The sequence below is a fragment of the Mycena indigotica genome (genome assembly GCF_014461135.1).
Source record: "Mycena indigotica strain 171206Taipei chromosome Unknown Mind.scaff0002, whole genome shotgun sequence".
NCBI lineage: Eukaryota > Fungi > Basidiomycota > Agaricomycetes > Agaricales > Mycenaceae > Mycena > Mycena indigotica.
In genome coordinates this window covers 5863392-5890097 of record NW_023503001.1, presented here as the reverse complement: position 1 = coordinate 5890097, position 26706 = coordinate 5863392, and the positions used below count along the sequence as shown (strand labels likewise).

Here is a 26706-nt window from a genome sequence, read left to right as displayed (position 1 = left end):
AGCACGCAGGCCAGATGGTCTATTAGAATCGTACGCGTAATCGTAAATATCCAGGTAGGTAGGTAGGTAAACAGTCCAATACAGTCAAAATACATTTTCTTGAACACACCTACAGTGGAATAATACATAAATGAGCAAGGAAAAGTCATGAACAGGAAGGAGACGGTCGTGAATCGGTTGGTCATGAATATATACGTGAATGGGTAAGGGAATGTGTAAGTATGTGCTGTCAATGGTGAGTGGAGGTATCAGTTCGTGGCAGGGGTATTATGGTCGGAGTTGGGGGGTTGAGATGGGGAGGAGGCATGGCGGGGAGGAGGCATAGGAGCATGGGACATAGGCATAGACCATAAAAACCCATCTATTGCGGCCAGCCACGCACCATCCGCGCCGCGCCGCCCGTTACCCGTCCCAATAAACCCCACAGCGCATCGGTTTCGTGTGTGAAGCCCTCGCCCGCATACTTCATCGTGTTGAAGCTGTTCCACACCGCGCGGTCGTGCATCGTTGGCCCGCCAGGCACGGTGTAGTAGGGAATCAGCAGCGACGGGCCAACGGCCAAGAACGCAATCGAGGTGACGCCGATCCAGAACATCGCAGAGGGAATAACAGGGAACGGATTGGCGTTGCTTTGCGGGTGGGGGGTCTTTCCACCATAAACGTAGGTGTTGTAGATGTTGTAGAAGCGACCGCTTCTTCGCCGTGGAGAGGCGCCAGCAGCATCAGACGGTGCACGTGGCAGGCCGGTGTGAGGCGAGTTTTCGATGATCTTGTCGACGACTAAACACGAGACACCCAGCTCCTCCTTCAGGGCTCGCCAGTCTTCCAGCGCATCGAGAGAAATACCGTCAGGCACACCCTCTTCGAGACGGGACCCAGGATGGTACTTTTTGAGCGTCGCGACTGTAACCCGCCAGTCATGCTCTTCCTGCTCTTCTGGCGACAGCTCTTTTTTGTAGGCTGGCGGCGCGTCAGGCTTGACATCCTCCTCCGGGTCAGCTTCCGTTTGGATCTCCATCTCGACGGTATTGCGTGGCGGGGGTGGTTCCACGACAGGTTCTGGATCGGTCTGGGTACTGAGCGACGCAGTTATTATCTTGACTTCGGCGTCCGTTTGCGTTTTGCACGAGACATAAAACTGCTCGAGGTCATACTGCGTGGCCATATCCGAGTACTCTTTCCGCTCCTCGAACTCGCGGCGCTGGATGTTCTGCATCCGGTTGTCCATCGCCTTGCTCTGGACTTTGCGCTTCTTGCGTGTGATGATAGTCTGGATGACATCTTCGCCCTCGGTGTCTTCGTCGTCTTCGTTTGGCGAGCTTGTACTCGCAGGCACATCTGCAGCCTCCTCTTCAGGCTCGTCGTTCCACCCGCCTTTCATTTTGAGCAGTTCAGCGCCAAGACTCTTGCTGATCGTGTTTGCGGCGCTACTATGACCGCTCGAGCCACCGGCGACAGCACTCGCGTTATTGCTCCGCATTTCGTCCAGGTCAAAGCGCATTCGGTCAATAGTTTCTTTGAGCAGCATATTCTCTTGCTTTTGCTCGTCAAGCTGGATGTGTGCTTGTTGCGCCGCCGCCAACTCTTCCTCGAGTTGGGCAATCCGCGTCTCGTAGATCTCTGCGTCAACCTTGAGTTTGCGGATGTCTTGGTTCAGCGCCTCAGACTCGTTGTTGCGATCACGGGTGCTCGCGTCGCGTTCACGAATTTCGTCGCGATATTTGTTAGCCATGCTCAATTGGTCCTGATACAGCTTGTTCATCTTGGCATATGAAGCCTTGGAAGCTTCGAGTTGCCGGTTGACTTTCGAGATTTCGGCCTCCAGGGTTTGAATCTGATGATGGCTGGAACGCTGCGGAATAAATCTTTAGTTTCTGGTGAAACTCAGAGTAATAAGGCACACACCTCCTTGATTCGCAGTTCCTTTTCCTCTCGCTTGGCCGCGCTGAGCTCGTTGGACAACTCGTCCAGTTTACTTTGGAGTTCTTCCTGGATCGACTCGTGTTCTGCCAGCTTGTTTTGCAAAGTCCGCTCGTTCTCCATAAGCTTGCGGGTGAGGTCGTCGTTCACCCGCTGGAGGGCTTCAACTCGGTCTTGTGGCATCATGCTGACAGTGCTGGACGCAGCTGAGCGGTCCATAACCATGTCCATGCGGGCCTCATCATCGCTGTCTGAGTCGTCTTCGGTCGGTCGGGGCATGGGTAATGAGTTCAGCCCTTGACGGAAGGTATGGTCCAGATCATTGTACAAGTCCTCGTCGAGGGTTGGTCGACGGCCCTGTTGGCGAGAAGATGGTCGCGAAAAACGACCATTAGGTGGAGGGGAGCCGGGGTTGTCGAAATCGTCCATCATGTTGGTTGAGGGAGATGTGGGATTGGAAGGTGCCCGTATACGACCCGCTGGACGCCCATAAGCGCTTGGGCTGGCTGATACTTGCTGTAACACGTCAGCTTTGTAGAAATGGGACAAAGAAGGTGATTCCGCGTACCTCAGAGTCACTCCTACTTCCTGCATCGCTCTTCCTCCGGTGATGTGGTGGTCGTTTCGTCGCCCAACTTGAGGGTGCATTTCCTCCCAGCGGCGTTGACCTTTGACGCCGCGAAGTATCGAATGGGGATGCAGTAGAGTTGGGGGTTTGTGGCACGCCTCTCGACGGTGGCCTACTATGATTTCTCGACGTCCCAACGGAATCGATGCTTGAAGAACGCGAGTCACGCCCTGAATTTACAACGCTGCGGTCGTCCTGTCTCCCCCGCGGTGAATCCAGCTCGTCCTCCGTCATTGGCGGGCTCTGAGGCGGGCTGTTCTTTGTCCTGGTGGCAATGAATGCTAGCGTAATTTGCGGCGTGACCTCGAGGTCTGGATTGGTGGCGAGAAGAGCTTTCAGTTGCTCGGTCTCTTCAGGCGAAAGCAGTTCTACGCCATTGGAGTCGGCGAATGTTTTGAGAACATCCACGAGGGCGTGGGCGGGTATAATGGGTGTTCCATCATCGCCCACAGAAGAGTCGGGATGTTGTTCGAATATGGAATGCAAGTCGGTTTCGAGGTCGGCAACGGAGTCGCGGTTCCGGCCATAGAGTTTGTTGGACTGCAGCGGGGTCAGCGACATAGGCTGTTAGTTGAGAAACGACGCACCATGGTGAGAGTGAAGGAAGATGCTTAGGCAGTTGGCGGATGGACCATAAAATGTCTCAGAGTCGGGACCAAACGGAGGCGTGACGTGACGTGCGTTACGCATCAACAATGGATTCCGAGTGGTCCTCATACAACCACAACAATACATGAATTCCAGACAATGGGGCATGTAATCTCACCTTCAGCATGCATATGGACCAAGCAGGGATAGCAACACTACATCACATCCCCTTCCAAAAGATTGTCCGAGCAAGCGAACTTATTTGCTCTTGCTCTACATAAAGATCTACTCCGCTGAGCCTTTGAAAAGTAACCGTCGGATCTCATTCTTATTCCCAGCGACTTATAAAGAATCGAAAGATGCCTATTGTCTTTGTGGTTGTGGTATATCCAGCGACCACGCTTGTCACTACAAGAACCCAAAATAGATAAGCATCAGAGTCCACAGTTCACAGCAAGACACCCACTTCCATAAGCGCTCATCACTCTGCTCTACTCACAGTACTTGAGCTCATAGCCTTCAACTGCTGTCACAGTCGGCACTGTTGCCTGGCCTCAACAACGTTTTCCGTTATATTACCGCGTCTACAGTGGCTTGTCTTTGTTCACAACCCACCCCAAACTCCCGCTCGCTCTTTCACCACCATGTGCGGCCTTGATTCATTGTCTTGCATCCTCTCTCTTACCACACTCCAGGTGGTTCTCAGAAACCTTCATAGCCAGTTACCCTCGTTCGACCGTCGCATCGGCATTAACGGAGAGCATCGACGACATCACACAAGAGGTTCTCTCCACGGTGCAGCACTTCAGCTCCAGCGTTAGAACAGAACTACTCTGCGAGCAGCGACCTCTCCGGAGAGTCTACATCCTATTTAGCCATCTCGACTCGCAATACGGCAACGTCGAACTCATCCGCGCTTTCCAACGGGCGCTTATCCGCTTTGGAGGCATTGAGTACATGATCAATGGGGACTTGCTTGCGCGTCTAGCCGCCCCCTCTCTACAAGAGGAGGAATTCGACTGGCAGACCGGGGAGTATATTTTCTCCCAAAGACATGACACAATATCGTCAGGCGATGGTCCCCCAACTCACGGGGAGGATGCGATCGCCCCACAAGCACTATCTCCGCACAGGCCACCAAGCGCGAGCAGCCACCGTGGAAACCATGCTGAAGAAGCTTCCAGAACGGAACCTCATGGAGCACTTCCTTCGTACCAGACCGCAGCTGCACCTGCTGTCGCTGCGGCGGGGCCAACTCACGAACTAAGCTCAAACTCAAGCTCCCTCGCTCAGCCCCAAGCCACTCAAAATTCTGCCAGCGACCTGCCGACTCCGGGCCCGCAGCTCAGACGACACGGACTGACCCACTGGCTCTATGTCCATATTTGCAAGTGGCCGAAGCGTCTGACCACACACCCGGACCGAGCTCTGCCAAGACAATCTTGAGATTGTATTTGTGGGGATTCTGCTCAAATGTGACCAGACTTCTGGACGGCAAAAGCTACATATAGAGTAACTGGGTCCGCTAAATGTATTCCTTATTCTACAACCTTCATAAATGCATGACTATGAGCTAGGTATACTCGTAATGAAGCTGGGGGATAAAGAAGCACTAGAGTTGCTCTGAGGAACGGGAGTCACGACGTTCGCAACGCTTTGGCAACTTGGAAGGGTACATAATTTTTGTTTCGAATCATTACAACTTGAAGTATTGTTACAGGTGACCATTTTCTAACGCAACGGACTTGAAATCTGGTATCATGTCCTCTTGAATGATCCTGATGGCCGCTTCAAGCTGTTTCGCTTTGCTGTCGGCCACGGGAAGAACCGAGTTGAGGTTGCTCCAATATACTAGCACCTTGTTGTCGTCCAGCCCACCAATGGGAATTGTGGCATACAGAATCATATCTTTGTCGCTGGCGTTCCCTGGGAGTGTTTTTGGTGGGACAAATGTCATCGTGGAAGGGAGCACAGTATAATCAACTCCGGCATAGAACGGTGGCTTTTGATGCATCCAAGCCTCGGAAATTTGTATTAGGACTGCAGGATGGCGCAGATAATGTTTAACGACGCAGAGCGTGAACTCCGAGTCATCTATTCCAACCGGGTCGGCTTCTGTCATCCAAGTTAGGCATCGCTTGGCAGGTACACCCAGTCCACTTACGCGGATCGCCTCGACAACGCTTTTGGTGCATGGACCATTCCTTCTGCTGACATGTCGAAGAACAGTATGCAGCTACGACGCAGCCCCCGCATCGGAATTTCACCGGAAGATGACACTATAGCAGCCCAATGAGCAACAACAGTATGGAACAGACAAAATGGAGTGGACCGACTCACACTAGCAGATTGGCACTGCTGCTTTCTCTCTAAATCGCTTGAGTTGGCCAACGGCATTCGGGCACATGCAATCCCGACGAAATGTAACCATGCGTTACAACCGCGAGGAAAGGCGTCTGAGGACTGGAGCTGTAACAGTGCGTCGCTGCCGAGAGATTTCAAAGATTGGTGGATGTGTCTCAAGACCGGGAGATGGACCATATATATCGGAAGCCGGCTAGTAAGCAAGGCTCTAAACTCTTGGAGCACATTCGAGTCGAAGTCGCCGGTGGTGTTTAGCCAGGCATTACAATGAGCGAGCCCGACCAGTAAACCTAGTTCTAATGCGGCGATCACGCTGGCAATTCCCAAACTCGCCAAATATTTGTTGAAGAACCGGAATATGCAGTGCAACGCATCCAGAACAATTTGGCAGGTTTTGGGGTTCCATGACGATGGAGCAGTTAGCTGCAATAGAGCCTCAGTCACGAGCCCAACGAAGTTGCGCTTGACAAGGGACGGCCTCAACGGTCTCAAATCGTGGAGAAGCATAACAGTCTCGAGGTTAAGGCAAAGGCTCTGCAATGCAGAGACGCTATGGTTGGTCGTGACAAGTGTGGATATAGCCCTTTTCAGATGGATTATGGCCACGTCGGCGCTGGCGTCAAATTGTGTGCATTGTGTCGTTACTAATGACTCTATGGTTCTGACGTCCAGAGCGAGAATATGCAGCTGGAAGATATGGGAGGTGCTCGGGAGACAGTCGACGGGGAATAAATCTCCTAAGCCTTTGGCAAGTTGGCCGCCAAGTGTATAATCGTGGGCCTCATGTCGCCACAGGCTCACAATGAGCTCGAGAATTGGTGTCGACTTCATTATCAAGGAGCGCAAACGATCATTTTTCGAGTAAAAAGATACCAATGAGATGAGCGTGGTGAAAGCGTGGGGAGCTGAACCAATGCTCTCCGGCGTGAGCTCGGCAACGGTATGCGTCCGAAAGACAGCGCGACTGTAAGTGAGGCAAGAGGCAGATATCGAAGGCCAGTGCGAGGTCAAAACTCGAGTGAAGTTTATGTAGGGGCATCGGCGAAGGGTGGACAAAAGACAGGTAAGTCCAGCCCCTGCGCCATGGGTTTGTTGCTGGTCATATATCGAGGATTCGGCACCGGTCTTGTTCAGAGGAAGAAGAAAGACGATGATTTCTATGGTTTTGTGCGCATTCTGCCCGATATCATTGGACGATGCCTCTTCTATTGTGTCAGCCAAGGTCACAAGCTGCTGAAGCGCTTTTTCAGGGTCGTAGACTTGGATTGGGCGAATGGTGTTGAGCTGTAAACGACTGAGTTAAGTATGTGCCATATGGTGCTGTAGTATTTACCAAGGTCACTAATCTTGACATGGGCTCAGAAATCTCAACATAACTTAGTGCGAGTTGAGATGAAAAAAGTGGTGGTGGTGGTCACGCCCCTAAGTGTGACACCCCCTAAGTGATGCGCGCAAAATCGATGCATCTTCTAGCTCTCTGACCAAATACATTGCTATCTGCGCCGTTAGACTCTGTTACACGCCGACCAAAACAAGTGTCTTTTCCAAGTCAGAGGCCCCCCCTCTGCCAAAAGCAGTTTCTAAGTACTCTTTAGTTGTTTTGATCGTGTCGTACGTCGTCAAATATTCCTGCAAGTCGACACCTGGAAGGCTTTCAGCACAACTGAAGCACATAGATGTCAAGCCCCAAAACTCACGTTTCAAAAACTCGATGCGGTTTGCAGGTGTCGTTTGCGCGACTGAATTGACGTTTACAAACTCGCCGCGGTCCTTGCGGAGGGTATAGAATGCCTCTAATCGTGCGGCGACTTGGTCTTGCGCGACCTCTCCTGAGAACAGCACTCCCAGGCAACCAGCCTCTTCGATGGCCATGGCCGCCCCCTGGCCAAGCAGCGGAAGTGTTGCATGCGCGGCATCGCCAATAATAACAGTCCGTCCCTTGATCCACGTAGGAAGGAGCGGTAGAGCACGGAGTTGCCATCGAATAATTGGAGCCAGCATGGGAAGGTCTAACAGACGAAGAAACTTGGGATGGAAGTCTGTGTAACTTTTCAGGACCGATTCTTTCGAGACGATTTGTGATAGTGCTAAGATAAAAATATGAGTTGTGACTTAAAATGAAGAAGAAAAACTAACGCTGATCAACGGTGGGCTCCTGGTCTGTATCAAAGCCTCCAAAATTGATGACTTGAGTGCCGCGAATGGGGTATGCGACGAGTTCAGAGAGCTGCGCGACTTCAGATCGGATGCTGACGAAGTTGTTCTGAAACCAGTCGAGCTCTGGATATTCGGCAATGCTGGACGGATCAAACAGGCATCGATAACAAACCCATCCCGAGGGTTGTGCGTGAACTTCCCGACCTAGGATGCTGGTACGTATGGTCGACTGCAAATCACGTTGAGAACCGGAAAAAAAGGTTTAGACAGAACATCCTACATGTACACCGTCAGCGCCAATGAGGAGGTCTGCGTGAACGGTTTCGCCGCTTTCGAGAGTTATGGTTGCGGTTTCCGGATCACAAGACCGGACTCTGCTGCCAAGGTAAAGCTGTACTGGCGCGCCGTTTACAGCGTCGTCTCCCGTCGCCAGTCTACGCAGTTCGTTGTAAAGGTCACTTCGATGGCATGCGAGACCCTTGAAGCAACATTTCAGAGGTGTTACTAGTAGAGAATAACTTGATATACTCACCTGGGCACCTTCTTGTTGTAGAGCAGCAAGCTTCGGTACGGGATTCTCCCTGCGCTCTGCTGTTGCGGCACTGTAAGTTATGATCTGGTGCATGGTTGAGCACCGAGAAATAGAGAGAAAGCCCAAGCGGTTCTTACAGATGGAATATTACACCCTTTCAAGTTCTCTCGCTTGACCCCAAGGGAGTTGAGCACACGAACGGCGTTGGGTTGCATGCCCAGACCAGCGCCGATTTCTGTCTTGATCTTAGACGACTCATAGACCTGAAGTAGTCGAGTCAGCGCTTCCCATTAAGCAAAAGAAGAAGAGAATATACCTTCACGCAATGTCCGGATTTACGGAGCGCAACAGCAGCAGCGAGACCGCCAATTCCAGCCCCGACGATGGTTACGTTCAGCGGCCGAGTAGTCATTGGCTGGGAGCTGAGAATTTCCTACCCATGAGTCGAAAGCTACTAGTGCTTTATACATGGGCAAGAAATTCTGCAGCGGCCCAATTCGAGTGCTCGAAGTTGGATTGTGGTTGAAAGTGATAACATAAGCGGCCGCGATCAATCGGATGATGCGGGTGAAAAGGACAAGAACGAGCGCCAGTGTTCCGCATTTGAAGTATCAGAAGTGGTAGCAAGTTGTCGAGGCCCACTGGCCACTTCAAGAAGTACAGTTTCTAATTGAATGCGTGATCTGTCAAGAAATCCTTTTGCTACGACAATATTACTACCCAACTGCTCTCGGAAGAAGATCCGACGTAAGCTGGCAGTTGAATGTTATAATTATATTATTGCAAGTGTGAGAGGGTTTCGTCTTAACTCGCAAACTCCACACTACTCGACTTGACCCGCTCCGAAATGATTGTCGAAGTATTCCTGGCTTGTCTTAATCGTGTCATAGTCCCACAAATAAGCCCGGAAGTCCGCGTCTGAGAAGAATGAGTAAACATACCCCACAGACAAGTATTCCTTACTTTTCGTAAACTTGCCGCGATTCTCCGGGTCTGCCTGCGCAACGGACTGGACATTGACGAACTCCCCACGCTCTTTACGAAGTGCTTGGAATCCAGCCAGCCTGGCAGGTACTTGATCCGGAGTCGTCCCCACAGGGAAAAGCACTCCGAGACAACCAGCTTCCTCGATCGCCATGGCGGCCCCTTGCGCGAGCAATGGCATCGTAGCGTGTGCAGCATCTCCTATGATGACTGTTCGTCCATTCACCCAGGTGGGAAGAAGGGGCATAGCGCGCAGCTGCCATCGGATGATCGGGGTGGTAAGAGGAAGGTCAAAGAGGTGGCGGAAGTTCTGGTGGAAGGTTGGGTATCTTTCCAAAACGGCCTCCTTCGACACGGGTTGCGCTATGGCTAAAAATGTGGTGAACAAAAGATATACTAAGGGAAATATCTTCACGTTTACTAGAGTCTCGCTCTAGGTCGGTATCGAACGCAGCAAAGTTGATGAGGGTGTTGTCACGGATGCCGTAGACGATATACTCCGAAAGCTGAGCGTTTTCTTGTCGCACACTGTTCATATTCTTGATGACCCAGTCAAATTCCGGGTACTCCTTGATCTTCGACCCATCGAATAGGCAGCGGTAACATGCCCACCCAGTTGGTACAGCCTGAACCTCGTGACCGAGGACGCTTGTTCGGACGATGGACTATGCAGAACTTTGAGAGTATGATCAAGAAGGAAAAGTAAGCTTACATGGACACCGTCAGCCCCGATAACAAGATCTGAGGCCACAGTCTCGCCGTTGGAGAGTGTGAGACTTCCAGCCTCTGGATCACAGCTGACAACTCTATTCCCGAGATGTAATCTCGCAGGGGGGCCGCTTGCAGCACCTTCCTCCGTAGCAAGTCGACGGAGCTCAGAATGAAGGTCACTACGATGACACGAAAAGTTCTATATGGCATGGAAGAGAGAGAGAGAGACGAAATATATGACATACGTACCTCGATGCCCTCCTTTTTAAGGGCCTCCCAGTTTCGCGCTGGAAATTTTGTGGACTCCGCTGTTTCGGCGTTGTGAATAGTGATCTGCAGAAGATGAATGAGATCGAAGAGTCATATCGAATTACTGACCCCATCGAAAAGACCGCCTCTCAGGTTCTCTCGTTTGCATCCGAGGGACTTGAGCACACGGACGGCGTTTGTTTGCATCCCTAACCCAGCGCCGATTTCAGTCTTGATTTCAGACGACTCGTATACCTTCAGTTTCTTCGTCAAATATGCCCCTCAACGCAACCAATGAACACTCACATCGACGATATGTCCCGCCTTTCGTAGGGCAGCCGCAGCCGCAAGCCCCCCAATGCCAGCCCCAACGATTGCAACTCTTAAAGGGCCTACTTCGGTTGTCATCGATTAGAAATAAGAGCTCGCTGCCGAATGTTGTCGTGCCTTTATACGATGGAAGTCGAAGTCGCGATCGTGAGAAGAGGCATTCAAGAACCAGGGTCAAGTTCGGTAAGATTTTCCTTGTTCCACCGGTTGAATTGCTGCTAGGCATTAGCACAATTGAGCAATACGAAGAAAACAGCGCGCACCATAAGCTTACATCGGCCGAGCCGCCCAGATCGCGTCAACTTCTTTTCTATCGAAATGGATGAAAGGTGGGTCAAAGCACAGTAAGCAACTTGTAAGTTGGTAAGCAATGCCAACTTGTGTGAATGAGTGGCTCACTCAAGGTTTATGTGTCTGGACTTTGCGCTCGAGCTTGAAGAGCCCATGACATGGAACTGCTGATTGAGCTGCCGACCGAATTGATTACCGTATCTAATACGAGGGGGGCATTCAGCCGAGGATAATCGGTTGTCTGACGCGTCTATGCTTTGCTGAGAGCGTCTTTCCATGTATCCGTTGGCGTTCATCTGTAAACACTGACAGTGCTTAGTTGTAGACGGCGAAATAGTCGATGAGATGACACACTGGGGCTATCGGAGCTAATGGAGGCCCCTACGACGTCTCGGTCAGGTCCTTGACGTGCAGCCGTTCTGCGGACTTGCTTAGTTTGAGCGCTGTTTGAGCTAAGTTAGTTCTAGTTAGTTTGAGGAGGAGTTGAGTCACGCCGGATGATCACGTGGGTCTGATTCACACAAACTTCGTATTGTGAGCATCGAGAGTGTATTTATTGGTCGAGCGCACACAAACACCTGCTTCATCGCTCGGGCTCAAAAACAACACTACTAGGCTGACTCGGCGCAGAAGCAACCACTTGTAACCCACTGTTCCTCAACTCCGTCAGCAACTCTGGCGGTTGGATCATCTGCAGCGTATCTACCACCAGCTTTTCCAACCTGTGGTCTTGCCCTAAGCGATGATTGCGGGCTCGATTGATTGCCCTGAGAGTGGCAACCTTGAAGTATTTGCACTCGCTGAGGCTGAGCACGCGAATATGGGGCATGAGACGCTCGTCGGCGAGAATTTCCAGCACTGGTGTAGGGACACTCAAGGGGGCGAGTCCCAGGCGAAGATGGGTGAGACAGTTTAAAGAATGCGCTGCTTCCAGGACGGTCTTCAGGCCTCCTATTGTGCGCTCGATCACTACTTTTGCCGAGATAGTCCCATGCATATGCAACGAAATGGTGAGTTCTGTGATGTTCGAGAAGCGGTCAAGGTATCTTGCGGCCTCTGCAAGATATGTGGCGGCATGGATGGGATTATTAGAGACAGATTGAATATCGTGAGGAATTTGAATAACGAGTTTCTGCAGCGGCGCGGGAACGACCAGTTTCATGATGTCTGAGATGAAGCTTGGATAGCAGTCCTGGAAAACAAGTTGTTGACTACCAAGGTTACAGCTCTTCGGCCTCGGGGAGTCACCCTCGCATTCGATAAATGCCAAGCGCGTCAGCGTTAATGGTGTGCCAGAGCCAGCGGCATATGGCAGAATATCCGCAAGTCGACTGTGATAGACTTCGCAAGTTTGGAGTTGTGGTAAGATACTCCAGAGGACATGGGGGTTCATACCATGAGGCACGTTAATGCGGAGATGATTGACGCTGGGGAACAAGAACAAAAGATTGACCAGAACAGGAGAGCCCGAGTTGATATGCATGTGATGAGGGAATAATGACAAGAGGCGGACATTGACGAAGGGTTGGCCGGCCGCAAAGAAATTGATGTGTTCCAGTAAGCCACCGGACACGTCCATACGGAGGGATATTGCTCGTTGGATGATGTGGGGGAGAATCTTGGAGAGAAAAGGGTAGATAATATCTGTTTCCGTGAGTATATCGTTGCCGAGTCGAACACTGAGTGAAAAAAGTGAAGGCAGCTATTCCAGTCGCATTGACCTGGCCAAGAGTCGATCGAATTGTGTTGTGGATCTCTAACGAGGATGATGAATTACTAAACCAGACAGCACCGATGTGGCGCGGTATATCCTTCAAAATTTCACGCCAGCAACGACAGCTGCTAGCTAGCGCCCATAGTTCGTCAGGTTTGTCCCGTTCAGAGTGAGAGGAGAGATGAGAGGCAATTTCGTGACATAGTTCTGTCGGCAACTGGCGAATTGGAGCAAGAACTCGCTCATGCGAAGCGATGAAGTCGCCCAACAAACGACGCTGTGTTTCGGCATTGCCTTGACACGTTATATCCAGACTCTCCAGGGCAGACTTTGCCCGGAGAATTGCCGAGCGAGCCAACTCAATTTGCTCCGCGGTCGGTTCAACGTTGTTGTCCAAGAGTTCCAGGACTGGACTCTCTGAAACAGGTAATACGACTTCCCCAGCACTACTGTGAAGATATGCAGCATAGAAGGGAGCAACTCGGTAGCGCGACCAACCTGGCCATCGTTGTTGAAGACAGATCCGAAAATGCGTGACTCGGATGTCTCGGATGTCAGGGTGCATTCTCACCTCCTTGTTGTCAATTCTGAGTCCTCGACTCCTCAACATTCAACGTCAGCGTCAATGTGGTTGATTAACAGACTGCTCTATTTCCTATCAGGCCGGCCGGCCCTTACACTCCCCAACGAAATCTATGGCTTGTTTGCCTCACATCTTCCTCCCGCAACTCTTCTTGTTCTTTGTCGTGTTTCGCGCGGTGTTTATCTCGAAGCCCGGAGACACTTATACTCTTCTCTCGAGCTCAAACCCATAGTTGACCGCAAAGATCGACAACCTGCCCCGCAGCGCGGCCTCTCGCAACTTCATTTGTGGATCCAAGCATTGGCTAGCAACCCAAATCTTTCGGTATATATTCAGACCGTTATACTCCACCTACCGCATGACTTAGGTCCCAAAGATGCTATACAGCTTGCCTCTACACTCTGCTTATGCATCAATCTCAAACAACTTGAGTTTTGTCGACAAGACAAACCCTGGGTCGGGGGATCAGGTGAGCTGTCTCAGTTGACCCCTGAGCCCTCCAGCGCTGACACTAAATTTCCAGTCGACACAAAGGTCGCGTGTATATTTTGGCAAACTCTCCAGGGATCCAAGTTTCGATTGACTCGTTTCCGGGACACACTTTTCGATACTCGCACAGCACACTCCGACGCTTTCCAAGCTTTCATGGGGCATCAGCGCGACCTCGAGTATCTTACGGTAAGACAAGATATCAAAGGACTCAGCTTTCCGAAGCTTCGACGACTCGAAACCACGCCTAACAATCTTTATCTCGCGGATCGGTCGTTGTGTCTGGAAGAAATGAAGCTTCATGTCGGGAACAACATAAAACGTCCTTCTGAATGGCACGTCCTTAGGGAGATTGCGGCGCGCCGGCGAGACTTCCCAACCTTTGCGCAACTTGAGGTAGTCGACCATCATGATCACTTCCTCTTTGCAGCTGCGCTTGTCCGGTTTGTCACCGCAAAAATGCCTTACGTGCGATGTCTCGTTATCAGGCCGCTCGCTTGCATGGTGAAGCGTCTCGCTTTATACTCATGAGACACACTAACACACGGTCTTTGTCAGATTCCCAACAACGCGAATCATTGGAACGATTTGGTGTCTGCTTTGGGGCAAGCGTCCCATCTCGAGGCATTCACCCTGACATTCCACCCTCACGTTTATGCCAGATTGTCAGCATGGTCTGAAGCACTCCATCGCGTCATGTGGGGATCGAAGACTAGGACTCTTCGTTATGTCGAGGTCAACCCTGGCGGTTACACATCGCGTCGCTCTCTATATCGCCGCAAGGATTGGCCTGCAGTTCCGCAGACCAGCGATGATATGTTACAGTGGACCATATACATTATGGAGGTGTAATTTGACCTAAGTAACGACCTTGTAACCGTTCTCTCCGGGTGGGTCATCGAGCTTATTGAATTTGAAGACCCATGGAATTTTGCTAGGCATGTAAGTAGTAAGGGTCTCAAACATTTAAAAGGCTATAGTTTTCCAGCCTTATATGTCTTTTGTCAAACTTCCACCCTTGCACACATAAGCATTTTCTAGAGACAGGGGCATTTTGGGATTGTGATCCGCCAGTCTTCTTCTCTTCCTCCCTATTATCATTTTCAGGTACTTGTAATTTGATAAGTGCCTTGGTGAGTTGCGGCTCGCTCAGTGTGCATGCTCAACTAATTATGCTACACAGGAACTCAGATTTGACTTCCCAGAGAACTTGTAGGCAATCACCTTTCATCAAATCACTGGTGACCGAGAAGGCGACCAAATAAATAAATATGTAAATCTGTCCTCCTCTGAACGAAAAAACAAACTCTACACGAAGATTATATAATTTACGGCTCATACATAACCAAGAACGACGGCCGAATCGCATCGTTGCTGTAAACCACGAGCTCGTCGTAGTTCAAACTACCACCCTTCTCCGCCAAGACCTATGGTGCATGTGTCAGGATTATAGGATTCAGCCAACGAGGCCCTACCGAATCATATCCAGTCGGAGGTGCAGTCAACGCAACGTTGTCGTGCGTAAGCTTACACCCCCTACCAACTATGACTTTGTTGAGCAGAATCGCCTTGAGGTTCGAGGAACACTCGTTGTGTGAGTAGTCGTTCGACCTACATGACATCAGTAAAACGCGATCACGTGGCATATGCACATACTTGGATGATGTCGAAGACGTGTAGATGCCCTTCCCAAACCTCCCCCACCCTGTCTTCGTGCCCCACAGGCTTATATCAAACGAGGACTTGATGATGCAGCAGAGAGAACACTTCGTGGACTGGCACAGCTGCGCTTGCCCCTTGTCCCCAACATTGCACTCTCGCTTTGTTCCGTGCCAGCGCCGATTCTCGTTTCCTGGCGAGCGCCCGCTGGCGACAAAGTGTCCAGCACTCTCCACGGTTGTTCTAGAAAAATCTTATGTTATGCACACAGGCCTAGGGATAGAGGAACCTCGTACTGGTAAGTCTTATAATTAGCCATTGACGTTTGCGTGGAGACAATCTTGTAGACGCGGCGCACGGGGGGACAATACTTGTTGGCGTGTCTCCACGATGCCTTGAACTGGTCGGCGACTGCCTCCAAAGATCAATATGATTCCAACGGAGCGTAAACGAGGCGACTGACCGCTTTTAAACGTCGCGTGTCCAACTGGAACCTCCAGCAACATCGGGCCGCTCTTCTCGGCGTTATCAGCACAAGTCGTGCTGCAGAAATGCGACTGCGAAAGCTTCGCAGCTTGTTTACACATCAGGCATATCGTTTCGCCAAGCCTTGAGAGGTATAAGAAAACTCATCGACCAGGTCAAAAAGCCTACGTTTTGTGGGCAAGTGAGCAGTAGCTCCCAGAACTTCCATCAGCATTGGTATGCGCGGGTTTCTGGCAGCCAGGTGCATGACACATGCCTTTCATACTACTCATTAGCTTTGCGCCAGCACGGGATGAATACACACCTTTCGCATTAGGCTTGAGTTGGGGGTTCTGCGCTGCCGCGTTCTTGGAACAGGCTTTACTGCAAAACGGATGTGTCCTCTTGCCATCGAAATGTTTCGGCCGAACACCACAAAACTGACAATGTATCATGAGCATGGGAATACTAGGAAACTTAAGACCAATCACATCGCAATTCGCTGACTTGGGGAGATTGTTCCCGGAGCTGGGAGGTTGAGCAGGCAATTTTGCCTGGTTTGCACACCCTTTAGAACAATAAGGATGTATCCGACTGCCATCGGAGTACTTGGGTCGGACTTGACAGTTCTGCAGAGGAGTCAGTATTGATCACGTTTTGATTGAGTCAGCATACATCACAGAGATTAGCGTTGATATTGCTGGATGCAGGTGGACTTGTGCCAATATTAGCGACTGCGGCGACAGCAGCACTCGCAGCAGTACGAGGTGGACTTGTAGAGACATTGATGGGAGCAGATGGCGCTGGAGGCGCGGCCGGCACGCTCTGAGGTTGACTGGTTGTTGTTGTCGAAGAACCCATTCCAGTCGTCGTTGACGCTGTTGTCGAAGAAGCTGCTGGTTGTTGGGTACTAGCCGCGCTAGGGGGTGTCCACAACTGTTTCCCACTAGGGTACTGCGTCGCAAAGGTATGGAGAAGTGAAAAGGCCAGCGGGATGGTCGAGGCCATAGAAGGGCAAAAGTCGATAGACGCTCGAGGCGTACGGATAGTGGTGGAGCAAAGTGTCGACAGAACACCGGCTGAACTGGGTTGGCATCATAAATAGGTGGAATCGATGGGGCCGCTTCCAACGCGGCAAAGGCATGTTGTCCATAACATGTAGAGGGCACGTTATCGAGCCCGCAAGTTGCACTCTTCCTCCTCCCATCTCTTCCTTCACCATGCCTTCTCTCTTGCACTGGGGATCCCGCCAGAAGACACCTACGCCCGTTCAGAACGACTTGTGCGATGTATGCGACAGCATGTTCCTGAAGAGAATATATCGCTGACCCTGCTCGACCAGTACTGTGGCCAGAAACCCAAGTTCATCGAGCCCGGGGGGTCTCGCCATGCATACTGCAGTCGAAGCTGCGCAAAGAAGGCAGCGCAAGGTCCGAGCCCGTCAGCTTGCGCTTTGCGAGGTTGCCGAGCCACCGGGAAGGCCGCGTTCTCGGATTTCTGCTCAGACGAGCATGGCAAGTGAGTGATGTATCAGGCTTGCTGTGCTTTCTCTAACGATCGCAGACAAGCGGTTGCTCTCGGACAAGCCAAAGGTTGCGATGCCTGCCATGAATTTCCTCGCGCTAGTGGTGATCTTTGCCTTGCTTGTGATCGCAAATTTCCTGGGGTCCGATTGAAGGACCTCGCCAGCACAAGTGCGGCTTACAACGACCGTAAGGTCTTTCCCTCCATGCTTGTCGACTTATAACGGCCCATTTGTAGTTCGTGTCCAATTCATGAGTGAATGGGACGGACTTAACGCTGTCCGCCCCAAAGTCGACAAGATCTTCCAGATAGTCGTGCCTCGCGACATTCGTGCTCGACACGACGCATACCGGTTTGTCCGCCGATGTTACCCCTTTCGTCATTTCCATTAAATTTCCCTCTCCCCCACCAGCTCGAAACAACGTGTTCCGCGAGAGATCCGCGTGTTCCATAGCGCGCAATGCATTTGCGACATGGGCACTAAAGGTCCTGTTCTATGCGACTTCAAATCGTGTGGAATATGCCGCGTCGTCAAGTCGTCGTTTAATGAGTTCGCGTTTGGCGAAAAGTTCAATATTGGAAGGTTTGTGGCATCGATTGTGTGTGGCCGTGCTGATGACATTGAAGGTTTGGAGAGGGTATTTATTCCTACCACAACCCCAGTCTGGCCGATGCCCATGCGACTTCTGCAACCAGCACTCCTTACAGAGTGATGATTGCATGTGACGCGAGTGTGTCGGTGGAGAGCGAGGTTCCGGATGAGGAGTCGTTGTTTCTTCCGAGTGCAGATGCGATAGTTCCGGCCTTCATAATAATGTATAGTGTGTAACAGTGCGGAGACGTATGATAAATTAAGCAGCCACGGGCGTCTTGAAGAGAACTGAAATGATCGATTTAAGGTCGGCAGAGCGGACCTCGGCCCGCACATCCGTTGCGTAGACGATGAGATAAGCAGGACGGATAGCGTCGTTCGTATAAACGACTGTTTCCCCATAATTGAGATCTTTCCCGGGTTCACCGACAACCTAATTTTCGTCAGCACTTGTGTCACACCTCCCAAAGTAATAAACGAACTGAGTGGTAACCAGCGGGTGGCTCCGTGAGATCTTCAGCGTTACACTGCCGATTAAAGGAGTTCCCAACAATGACACGATTGACTAGAAGTGCGCGAAATGGAGATTCGACATCCCCACTGAAATAGTCGTCCGCCTCTGTGGATGGTGAGGCAATGAAATGGAGGGACACAAGACGACTGACTGGAAGAGCATGACGTCGTGTAAATTCCGCTTCCGAATCTGCTCAGAGCATAAGTTGTGGGTTTAAGGGAAATGAAAGAAACTACTGGCCTCCTGAATTTATGGCGTTTGCCTGCAGCAACAAATAAGAAGGGGAAATGGCCACCAATGAATCACTTACCACACTTGGAAACATCGAAAGAGTTGCGGAGAATCGCGCAAAGTAGGCATTCTGGAAGATTACAAAGACGTGCCCCTCGCTTGCTCTCGTCTCCAATTAAGCAACTGCGGCTTGTGCCATGAAAGAGCAACTGCTCATTAGCGTGCCTCGAAACCCGTGAAAGCTCAACCAATGCGCTTTGAAAGCAATTCAATACGCGGAAAATGCAAAGTCAACTTACTTACCGGTATCTGAGGTAGGATATAATGTTCTGCTCCGTCAAGACGATCTCGAAGACAGCGTGGACCTGCGGCTTTGCCTTCTTAGGATGAGTCCAGCTATCCTGAAAGTATTTCTCAACTGAGCAGCGTTAATGACGGATGAATGAATAGATGAAAGAGAAAAAGCTCACGTTGTAGGTACGTTGAATCATTGGGACTCAGCGCGACAAGGCGAGTAGATTTCTTCTTGTGGGTCCAGAGACTAGTGAATGTGTTGAGTCCCATCAGAGCGGCAATTGAAACAACAGACCAAAGTCGTGGCTTTTAGCTGCTGCGGCCATACGTGTTATCGCACCCCCAAACGGAAAAGTTCCTCGAGGTTTGCTGCAAGTTCTTGGGTGATGTGACACCTGTGACGCGACCATCAACCCAATTTCCATGCGTCTTCAACGAGCTCGACGATGCACGCGTTTTCATCTCGTCTTTGAGCACCCATAGGCTGTGTCTCTGCGGAACCTTCCCGGGGAAATAGCTTATACATGCGGCCTTTGAGCCAAATATCGCCCTCACCTAAATCTCGCTCCCACTCTCTGTCTTTCTCAGTCCCTTCATCTACGATATGCAGTCTCCAACACCCATAATCGTCACTAGAACGTCGTCTAAAACCACCATGGTCTCTCCCTGGGACTCTCCGGAGCCATCACCCACTTCCCCCAACGCTACCTCGCCGATGCATTATCGCATTGAGCAGCGACGGTCCATTTATGTCACCACCGATGTTCTTCCCTCGCAGTGGGACACCGCCCAACTCAACAACCTGCTTGACATTGGCGAAACGATTGCTGAGCAGGCTCCATCGCGCGACATCCGAATTCGTTTGACCCGTTCAATGCCTGAACGACCAGTGTTGTTTTATCCAGAACTAGAGGCCAAAGCACCGACAGAAATTGTCGAACAACCAAAGCGGGCCACCGCATACCGTGCCAGAGATTCGGTAGCTTTAAGCCCAAAGTCGCCAGTCATTTCTCCTCCTATTCGTCGAAGTGGTGGATCGCCTCGTACCCCAACGCGCACCCGCATTCTTTTCTACCACAAGACGGACCCACACTACGGCTTCACCAACTTCTCTGCCCATCCGGTTTTCTACGACAATAAACGGTATCCCACCAGTGAACATCTCTTCCAGTCTTTCAAGGTGCGGAGCTTGCTTTTGTCTGCGGGATAAAAATTGATTGCAAATAGTTCATGCCCCACCGTCCCAAGCTTGCTGAGCACATCAGAACTTGCTCAGAACGTCCCAGTGTCGCCTTTTCCGAAGCTCGTCGATTTGCACCCGAGGTCCGCTCGGATTGGAAGGATGTTAACATCCAAATGGTTATCCCCCCTTGCCTACCTGATATCCAACTGAAACATTTTTCAGATGGACATCGCACTATGGCACAAGTTTACTCAGCACGAAAGCTTGAAGAAAGAGCTCCTTGCGACTGACGACGCGGAATTGATTGAGGTGAGGATTTTTACTGGGTACTAATAACATCCTGACATTTGGCCAGGACAGTGACAAGGACGCCTTCTGGGGTATCGGTGCGGACCGGAAAGGACGGAACGAGCTGGGGAAAGCATTGGAAAGGCTCCGGACCAAGCTCCGGGGTTACTGAGCAGTTTCCGCCTTGTTTCCAGCCTTCGTCTTCCACACACACGTGTTTGCATCGAGGATACCATACGCCACCCTCTCTCGCTTACTTATGCCATTCCATTTAACATGCTTGTCTCTACAATACGTCCCCCCTTCTACATCTCTTTCTTATCCTTCATCAATCTCGCACTCTAATGGCTGCTCCTGCCACTGCTCTCCCCGCTGTTGCTACCCAGCTCTGCGACGTAAGCATCGTTTCACGCATCTCCTTTTGTTCAATTTCAAGTTCTTGCCAGTACTGTCACCAAAAGCCGAAACACGGTGGCCATGCGTATTGTTCCAAGACTTGCGCAGCACAGATTGCGACGCTCTGCAACGTGTGTTGTCATCCTCTACCTACCCACACCCTCACGATCACCTGCAGCAATGCCACCAGAAGCCCAAGTACCAAAACTTCGACTACTGCGGCAAGAACTGTGCGGCTGCTGCTACCAAGGCAGGAACTGGCAATGCTACCGGCAACCGGCCAACGAAGAAAGCTGCTCCAAACGCGACACCTTTCGGGACGACCTCTATCGGGGGGGTAACGATTGATCCCCTCCAGATCGCGAGTGAGGCTTTCTTCCGTTTTGTTGAATCCTGTTGAATGATATTCAGAGCTCGTTGCGCAGCACATTCCCCAGGTCCAGAACCTAATGACCGCCGTTGGCCCTGTGATTGGACAGGCCCAGCCGCAAAGCGTGCCTCCTGTGGCCAGCGCAGCGCCACCGCGCGCTGCACCAGCCCCAAAGAATAACCCATTCGTCAACAATGGCGCAAGTCTCGCACCCAAACCGGCAGCGGCGCCCGTCATCCTGCCCGCCGCCAGTTCCCTCTCAACCCCCTCCGCACCAAACGGTGCTCCTCTGGCCGTTCCAGACTGTCTCATCCCCGGTTGCGGCCAGCCTGTCCATGTGGATGTCGCCTCTGGCAGCATAAGCGCGTATTGCTCGAAGAAGCATCGCGAGTACGCCTTAGTTGTCAGACATTGTTGAACAAAACTGACTGTTTTCGCAGGGAAGCTGTAACTCAGGGCCTGGTGGAACCGTGTATTATGTGTCTCGCGTTGCCCCAGAGCGACACTGACTATTTTTGTGGTCGGGAATGCCGGGAAGAAGCGTTGAATAAGAACATTCAAACTCCGCAGTAGAGATGTTCTAGCAGCATCCCATTATTATATCTTAATCTCTGGTAACGCCTATTTATGTGGCCAAAGACAATTGTCTCCACTTTTCGGATCCGGACGCGTCATGTCACAACTCGTGCTTGGATCACGTTGCCTTGCGTGACCGCGTCGTTCAGACCCGTTCTAAGCTGGAAGATTGACTAGAAAAGGTATCCACGGACTCGGTCGAAGTCGTTATTATAGTATATCAACTACAGCATCCCACCGACAAGCCAGACCAACGCTTTTGTACCCAGTCTAACCTGACGATGGTGGCCTGACCACGGCTTTGAATGCGCGAGGATGTTGTCCCGCTCGGCAGCCAGCTGACGGCGCAGAGCCAACACCGCTTCCGAATCGTCGTCCGGCGCAAGCATCAAAAACGACAGCTCGGTGTCGATGTGGGCCGAGCGCGAGTTGAGGTTCGTAGAGCCAAACAATGTCATCAGAGGCAAAGACTCTTCAGACTCCGAGACCCATATTCCTAGAAAGAGAACGATCGGATACTATGACGAGCAGAGTTTTTCAGAGGCTGACCCTTCGCATGATAAGTCCAGCCATCCCGTTCCCATTGGTTGAGCTGCACGCCAAACTGTCGATTGGCATGCAAAACAGCCTGCATGAAGCGCTGTTCAAGTAACGTGTAGCCCTCTGGAATGCGACCGGAGATACCTCGAGAGCCATAGAAGCCATTAGCCTGCAAGGACAAATTTAGATTGTTTTGAGGACCAGAGCGTGGGACTAACCCGAGGACTAGCTGCGACGATGCGACAGTCAACGTTTGGCTTCTCAAGTATTAGCTTCTGGTATGGGTCATACAGTCCGAAGTATCCGCTGGTGAGATCAACAAGTGGACGAGAAGTCGTTGGCGAGTCATTCAGATGCTCGAAAAGCATTTGGAGCGTGTCCTCTTCTTCGCGAATGTTGAATTGCCCTGCCTGCATCAACGGAAACAATGCGATCTTTCGAGGATCAAGCGGTTCGGAGGTTATGTCTATGGACAATATTAATGAAGTGCTAAGGGAAAGTGAAGACAAGCCTACGACGATATGAATCTTGCAGAGACGCGAGTGCAGCTTGCGCAACCCCGTGAATCTCATGTGGGTGCATGTTTGGAAGCGGCCAACGCAAGCTATACTCCTTTGTGTGGACAGAATGCTCTTCTGAGTTCCTTATCGTGGCAGGGAGGAGCTTGAATGAGAAATTCGAGACGGCTTTGATAAAATCGAAGCAGTAATGTGCAAGCTGGTGCTGATGGGAAAAATGGATGTACCGGTCTTGTCGATCCGTAAAGTATGACTTGTTCAGATTTGCACTAGTTGAATGCTTGAGAATGTGAAATGAACAATAAATTAAGCAGTAAGTACCCACTAATCATTAATTCATTGTCGGCACCATATATTTTCGCGTGCCATGTACCCCACCCTTCATTATATCGCGGAGGAACAAGTTTCGCCATCAGACCACGAAGGCTGGGGCTCCTGAAGAATGCCACGTTGACGCGGTCGGGATACTGTGTAACCAAAGGGGCGATAAGTTTCGCTGTCGAGTTTGGCTCAGGGCGGGTAGAACGATTTAGATCAAATAGCATGTCTAGTCGTAGGTTTGGACGTCGTTGTAATGCGCTCGTGAGAAGTTGTACCTTGGTTTCCGTCAGAACATTGAGCCAATGCCTTGCGAACTCACAAGGTCGGACTCGGTTGAGCCTAGATAAAGGGAAGATATGAAGATGCGATGGTGAGCGTTGTTAATCATTTCCTATGAAAGGGGTATAGCAGTGAGAAGTATGCCATATGCAAGTATTGACCTTCAGCTGCTCATGAAAGTCGGTCGGCTTGAGTAGAACCCGTATGTCGGTGGGGGCAACGGTGAATTTGGGATGTCGCAATTTGCTCGTGAATTCGCCAAGTTTGGGGTAAAGATTGGAATGGGTTCGTTTATTTACCCAAAACTTCCTGCACTTGGAGGCAGGAACGCGTCCGCGAAGGAACACCGCACGCGACAACATGAAGGAGATTTTGAGAAGCAGAATGTCACAAAATGACGCGTGTCACACTCCCAATTTGGCTTCTCCCTCATGATTCCTCCCCCCTTCATGGCCGTTTGCGTAGAGACTAGCGGAAGGCGCCGGACTCGTGTTTAAATGAGTAATAGACAGGTCCCCTCCATGTCCACGCGTACGCACTCTTGGGCGGCATTCAGTCATTTCAACCATGGCTTCCACATTTTCATCTCTATCTACCTGGAATTGCATGATGGTCTTCCACCGCCCATTTGCGATTCTTCGAGCGGATTAATATGGGCAGTGAATGCCATGTAGCGCTCGAACTCTACTCGGTGCCATCATGACACGTGCAGCAGGAGTTTCTCTATCACCCCAGAGGCCCGAAGCCGAAGCATTCTGGTTCGGGAAAGATGTGAATAATGACTAGGCTTAAAAGGTACCCCGTCCAATTTGACTCCGTGGGAGCCCACCCTTTCCGACATGCACCCACAAGACGCTACAATGGCCATTGTTGCTCTTGATCAGGACGACCACAGCGACCATAGCGACCAGCTCGACGAGTTTATTCATTCATATTCCTACTCAGATGAAGATGAGGGGCCACAGTCGTCTGTTGTTTCTCCTTCACTTTGTCTTGTGCTCATACTTCCCTCAGGTTTGACGAGGACGTTTCATGTTCGGATTCTGGGTCAGAACCTCCAGAAGATGTGTCGGTGTTTTCCTTGCTCGCGACTTTCCTCCAAAGCTAACTCTCAACTCTATTACTGTTTGTAGTCTGACCGGACTGGAAGCTGAGGACATGGCGTTATATGACTTGTATGACAACAGCGCTGTCGCGTCCCCACAGCCCCCCCAACAGCCCGGTGTTGGCTGCTGACGACTTGGACACCGTCCTGAACACGCTTTCGCTGGAAGTCCCGAAGCCTGATGCACACGGACGACCAAGACGTTTACCGGCCTACGCCTCCCCCTTTTCGAGTTCATCCATTAACAAAAGGTGCAATCATGATGATAACGACCACCAACTGGGTATGTTCGCTTGTTGGCATTGGGTCTGCAGGGATGCGCAGCTGACTGTAATGACCAGTGGCGGTCACGGAAGATTCTACAGAGAGTATGGTTGACTCAGACGAAGAAGAGGAACGTAGCCAATAGCTCCGACGCTGTTCATTTACACCAATCTTTATACGGCCTCTAGAATCCGTCACCCACCCAATTTCTCCGGGCTCATCGTCGATAATCGATTCCCAAGAGAATGAGGTGATGGGTCCACAGCACACTTTCCCCCCAGTCCAAAAATAACACGATATACTTGCCAGAGCGTGTCCTCAATGCCTGCTATTGGTTGACCTTAAATTTCAGTTTCCCGCGAGTGATCATGAAGCTGGTGAAAGAGGATCCACCACAAACTTCCTGATATGCGATAAGCAGGTTTTTAGGCACACGTCCCGGGCCATCAATATCGAACACCTTCTTTCTCTTCTCTCCCCAACCTTCTTGAAGTTTCCTTCAAGTGATTTCCTCAGTCTTTGACGCTTGGCTGCCTCAATCCCCCCAAAAAACAGGTCACGAAATACGAGACTCTTCTATCTGGCAAAGTATTCGTCGGTAGCAAACTTCATGCCGATGATAGATACCGGAGTCTAAGTACCGTCAAATTTGAACTCCCATGAGCATGTGCTTGATTACCCTCCGATCGCGCGAGCTCCCCCACAAGGATACGCGATCCCTCATAACTTCCCTTTCTTTACGCTGGGAAGTTCATTCTGACATGATCTGGAAGAATACTATGACTTCAGGTCCACTTACCAGACTACTGGGTCTTGTGCATCCACAAATGACTAGGATGTTTGCTTGGATATTGCGAGCGTGAGCTGCATTTTAATGTTGGTAGACAGCCTCCCCGCAATCACCAGGCGGGGAGTTCATTTCGCATGACATTAAGCACTCTTGGGACCGAAATGAAGTGGAAATGAACATGTCATTAACAAAGCTTCTTTATGTTACCGGCCCCACATGGGTTTTCTGTTGCTGACGTTTTTCAGCAGCGGCCTTGGCTTCCTTGAGCGGCTTCCTCCATTTCACGGGGGGAGCGTCCCACAAGCCCAACTCCTTCTTCATCTCGTCAATGTTTTGTTCCCAGCGCTTCTCCCAGTAGACCGTGATCAGGCTTTGCGCCGTACCCCCACAACGCAATGCCCAAGGGATGTGCTCGCTCACTAGACGTTGTAGTTGCGTGGAGTTGAGGCGCAAAGGACCGAATAATGCAGACAGAGCGGCAAGTGGGAGACCAAGGTTGACAAATTCGAAATACTTCACTGCGATTTCGGCGTCGACGCTGACCGGAAGATTGACGATGCAGTGGTAGAAGTCGTGACATTCGCGATAGCGCTGCATCACGTAAGCGAGCTCTGGATCGTCGATATAATGCACCTAGAGGGAATATAAGCTGGCTTTGTAGTAAAATACAGAGCACTAACGGGCTCCCGAGTATCCGGAGTCACGCCACATCGCTCCAACCAAGTGGTATATGCTCGTCCGAATGTACCTTCTGGCATTTGAGCGAGCTGGTCCATATTGACAGTGGTCGAGTTGATTCTGGGGCGGTCCTTTAGAATTTGACGGCCTTCAGGGCTAGCAAGCATGATATCTCTGAGGCGAGGCAGTGAAGGGCCTGCAGTAGTTTCGCCCAGGGCAGCGACCATGTCTCTCTCGCCTCATCAGACCAACAGTCGGCTGGTAAGATGTGGCACTTACCCCCTCTGCGAGGATCAGCTAGAGCCATGAAAGCGGAACCAACCGCCATGACCCCATTTTCAAACCAATTCAAAGGAATGTGGCCAGGATACAGCGCAGCTTTGCTACTTGCTGACCGTCGATGATTCAGAGCGCCGCCGGATGTTGTTAAAATACTTGTCCGAGCTGTTCTCGTAATGGGGGTACATGGAATACGCGTCCGAAACAGGTTCATGACGCGAAAAGTGCCGGTAGGAACGGAAGTTGTCGGAGTCCGGGAAAGATAAAGTCGAGAGCTGTGACTGAGGGTTACATAATCAA

General features: G+C 51.0%; 12 protein-coding genes across 12 annotated transcripts; 5 read left to right on the top strand and 7 right to left on the bottom strand.

Annotated features, from left to right (window-relative positions):
• Window positions 1-361: 361 nt before the first annotated feature.
• On the bottom strand, window positions 362-3138 carry MIND_00286400 (uncharacterized protein; the record flags this gene model as incomplete). Its single annotated transcript, XM_037359729.1, has 4 exons — window positions 362-1852; window positions 1906-2436; window positions 2489-3088; window positions 3136-3138. The coding sequence occupies 4 exons, from the start codon at window positions 3136-3138 to the stop codon at window positions 362-364; spliced, it is 2625 nt and encodes an 874-aa protein (XP_037224824.1).
• A 642-nt stretch (window positions 3139-3780) lies between these two features.
• Window positions 3781-4582, top strand: MIND_00286300 (uncharacterized protein; the record flags this gene model as incomplete). Its single annotated transcript, XM_037359728.1, has 2 exons — window positions 3781-3800; window positions 3859-4582. 2 exons carry the CDS (start codon window positions 3781-3783, stop codon window positions 4580-4582), a joined length of 744 nt encoding a protein of 247 aa, XP_037224823.1.
• A 268-nt stretch (window positions 4583-4850) lies between these two features.
• Window positions 4851-8601, bottom strand: MIND_00286200 (FAD/NAD(P)-binding domain-containing protein; the record flags this gene model as incomplete). The annotated part of the gene is made up of 10 exons (XM_037359727.1): window positions 4851-5251; window positions 5301-5415; window positions 5477-6784; window positions 7028-7143; window positions 7198-7587; window positions 7637-7886; window positions 7938-8135; window positions 8190-8273; window positions 8327-8452; window positions 8506-8601. The coding sequence occupies 10 exons, from the start codon at window positions 8599-8601 to the stop codon at window positions 4851-4853; spliced, it is 3084 nt and encodes a 1027-aa protein (XP_037224822.1).
• A 411-nt stretch (window positions 8602-9012) lies between these two features.
• Window positions 9013-10541, bottom strand: MIND_00286100 (FAD/NAD(P)-binding domain-containing protein; the record flags this gene model as incomplete). The annotated part of the gene is made up of 7 exons (XM_037359726.1): window positions 9013-9107; window positions 9153-9542; window positions 9589-9838; window positions 9886-10083; window positions 10134-10217; window positions 10263-10388; window positions 10440-10541. 7 exons carry the CDS (start codon window positions 10539-10541, stop codon window positions 9013-9015), a joined length of 1245 nt encoding a protein of 414 aa, XP_037224821.1.
• A 796-nt stretch (window positions 10542-11337) lies between these two features.
• On the bottom strand, window positions 11338-12974 carry MIND_00286000 (uncharacterized protein; the record flags this gene model as incomplete). Its single annotated transcript, XM_037359725.1, has 3 exons — window positions 11338-12398; window positions 12433-12917; window positions 12967-12974. The coding sequence occupies 3 exons, from the start codon at window positions 12972-12974 to the stop codon at window positions 11338-11340; spliced, it is 1554 nt and encodes a 517-aa protein (XP_037224820.1).
• A 23-nt stretch (window positions 12975-12997) lies between these two features.
• On the top strand, window positions 12998-14392 carry MIND_00285900 (uncharacterized protein; the record flags this gene model as incomplete). The annotated part of the gene is made up of 4 exons (XM_037359724.1): window positions 12998-13520; window positions 13575-13983; window positions 14029-14044; window positions 14099-14392. The coding sequence occupies 4 exons, from the start codon at window positions 12998-13000 to the stop codon at window positions 14390-14392; spliced, it is 1242 nt and encodes a 413-aa protein (XP_037224819.1).
• Window positions 14393-14868: 476 nt separating this feature from the next.
• Window positions 14869-16672, bottom strand: MIND_00285800 (PARP catalytic domain-containing protein; the record flags this gene model as incomplete). Its single annotated transcript, XM_037359723.1, has 9 exons — window positions 14869-14967; window positions 15016-15151; window positions 15197-15442; window positions 15496-15610; window positions 15663-15808; window positions 15854-15941; window positions 15990-16104; window positions 16156-16293; window positions 16340-16672. 9 exons carry the CDS (start codon window positions 16670-16672, stop codon window positions 14869-14871), a joined length of 1416 nt encoding a protein of 471 aa, XP_037224818.1.
• Window positions 16673-16806: 134 nt separating this feature from the next.
• MIND_00285700 (uncharacterized protein) lies at window positions 16807-18017 on the top strand (the record flags this gene model as incomplete). Its single annotated transcript, XM_037359722.1, has 6 exons — window positions 16807-16953; window positions 17007-17182; window positions 17228-17376; window positions 17426-17540; window positions 17601-17771; window positions 17816-18017. The coding sequence occupies 6 exons, from the start codon at window positions 16807-16809 to the stop codon at window positions 18015-18017; spliced, it is 960 nt and encodes a 319-aa protein (XP_037224817.1).
• A 1406-nt stretch (window positions 18018-19423) lies between these two features.
• On the top strand, window positions 19424-20462 carry MIND_00285500 (DUF1768 domain-containing protein; the record flags this gene model as incomplete). Its single annotated transcript, XM_037359721.1, has 4 exons — window positions 19424-19999; window positions 20047-20178; window positions 20225-20311; window positions 20358-20462. 4 exons carry the CDS (start codon window positions 19424-19426, stop codon window positions 20460-20462), a joined length of 900 nt encoding a protein of 299 aa, XP_037224816.1.
• Window positions 20463-20634: 172 nt separating this feature from the next.
• MIND_00285400 (uncharacterized protein) lies at window positions 20635-21629 on the top strand (the record flags this gene model as incomplete). The annotated part of the gene is made up of 5 exons (XM_037359720.1): window positions 20635-20685; window positions 20737-20817; window positions 20865-21051; window positions 21098-21446; window positions 21497-21629. 5 exons carry the CDS (start codon window positions 20635-20637, stop codon window positions 21627-21629), a joined length of 801 nt encoding a protein of 266 aa, XP_037224815.1.
• Window positions 21630-21856: 227 nt separating this feature from the next.
• MIND_00285300 (CDP-diacylglycerol--glycerol-3-phosphate 3-phosphatidyltransferase) lies at window positions 21857-23664 on the bottom strand (the record flags this gene model as incomplete). The annotated part of the gene is made up of 7 exons (XM_037359719.1): window positions 23452-23664; window positions 23331-23402; window positions 23012-23286; window positions 22688-22959; window positions 22391-22638; window positions 22182-22341; window positions 21857-22128 (listed from the first exon to the last, which is right to left on the bottom strand). Exons 1-7 carry the CDS (start codon window positions 23650-23652, stop codon window positions 21857-21859), a joined length of 1500 nt encoding a protein of 499 aa, XP_037224814.1. The 5' UTR covers window positions 23653-23664.
• Window positions 23665-25647: 1983 nt separating this feature from the next.
• MIND_00285200 (Ubiquinone biosynthesis protein COQ4, mitochondrial) lies at window positions 25648-26683 on the bottom strand (the record flags this gene model as incomplete). Its single annotated transcript, XM_037359718.1, has 3 exons — window positions 26407-26683; window positions 26130-26356; window positions 25648-26082 (listed from the first exon to the last, which is right to left on the bottom strand). The coding sequence occupies exons 1-3, from the start codon at window positions 26618-26620 to the stop codon at window positions 25648-25650; spliced, it is 876 nt and encodes a 291-aa protein (XP_037224813.1). The 5' UTR covers window positions 26621-26683.
• Between the last annotated feature and the right edge of the window lie 23 nt (window positions 26684-26706).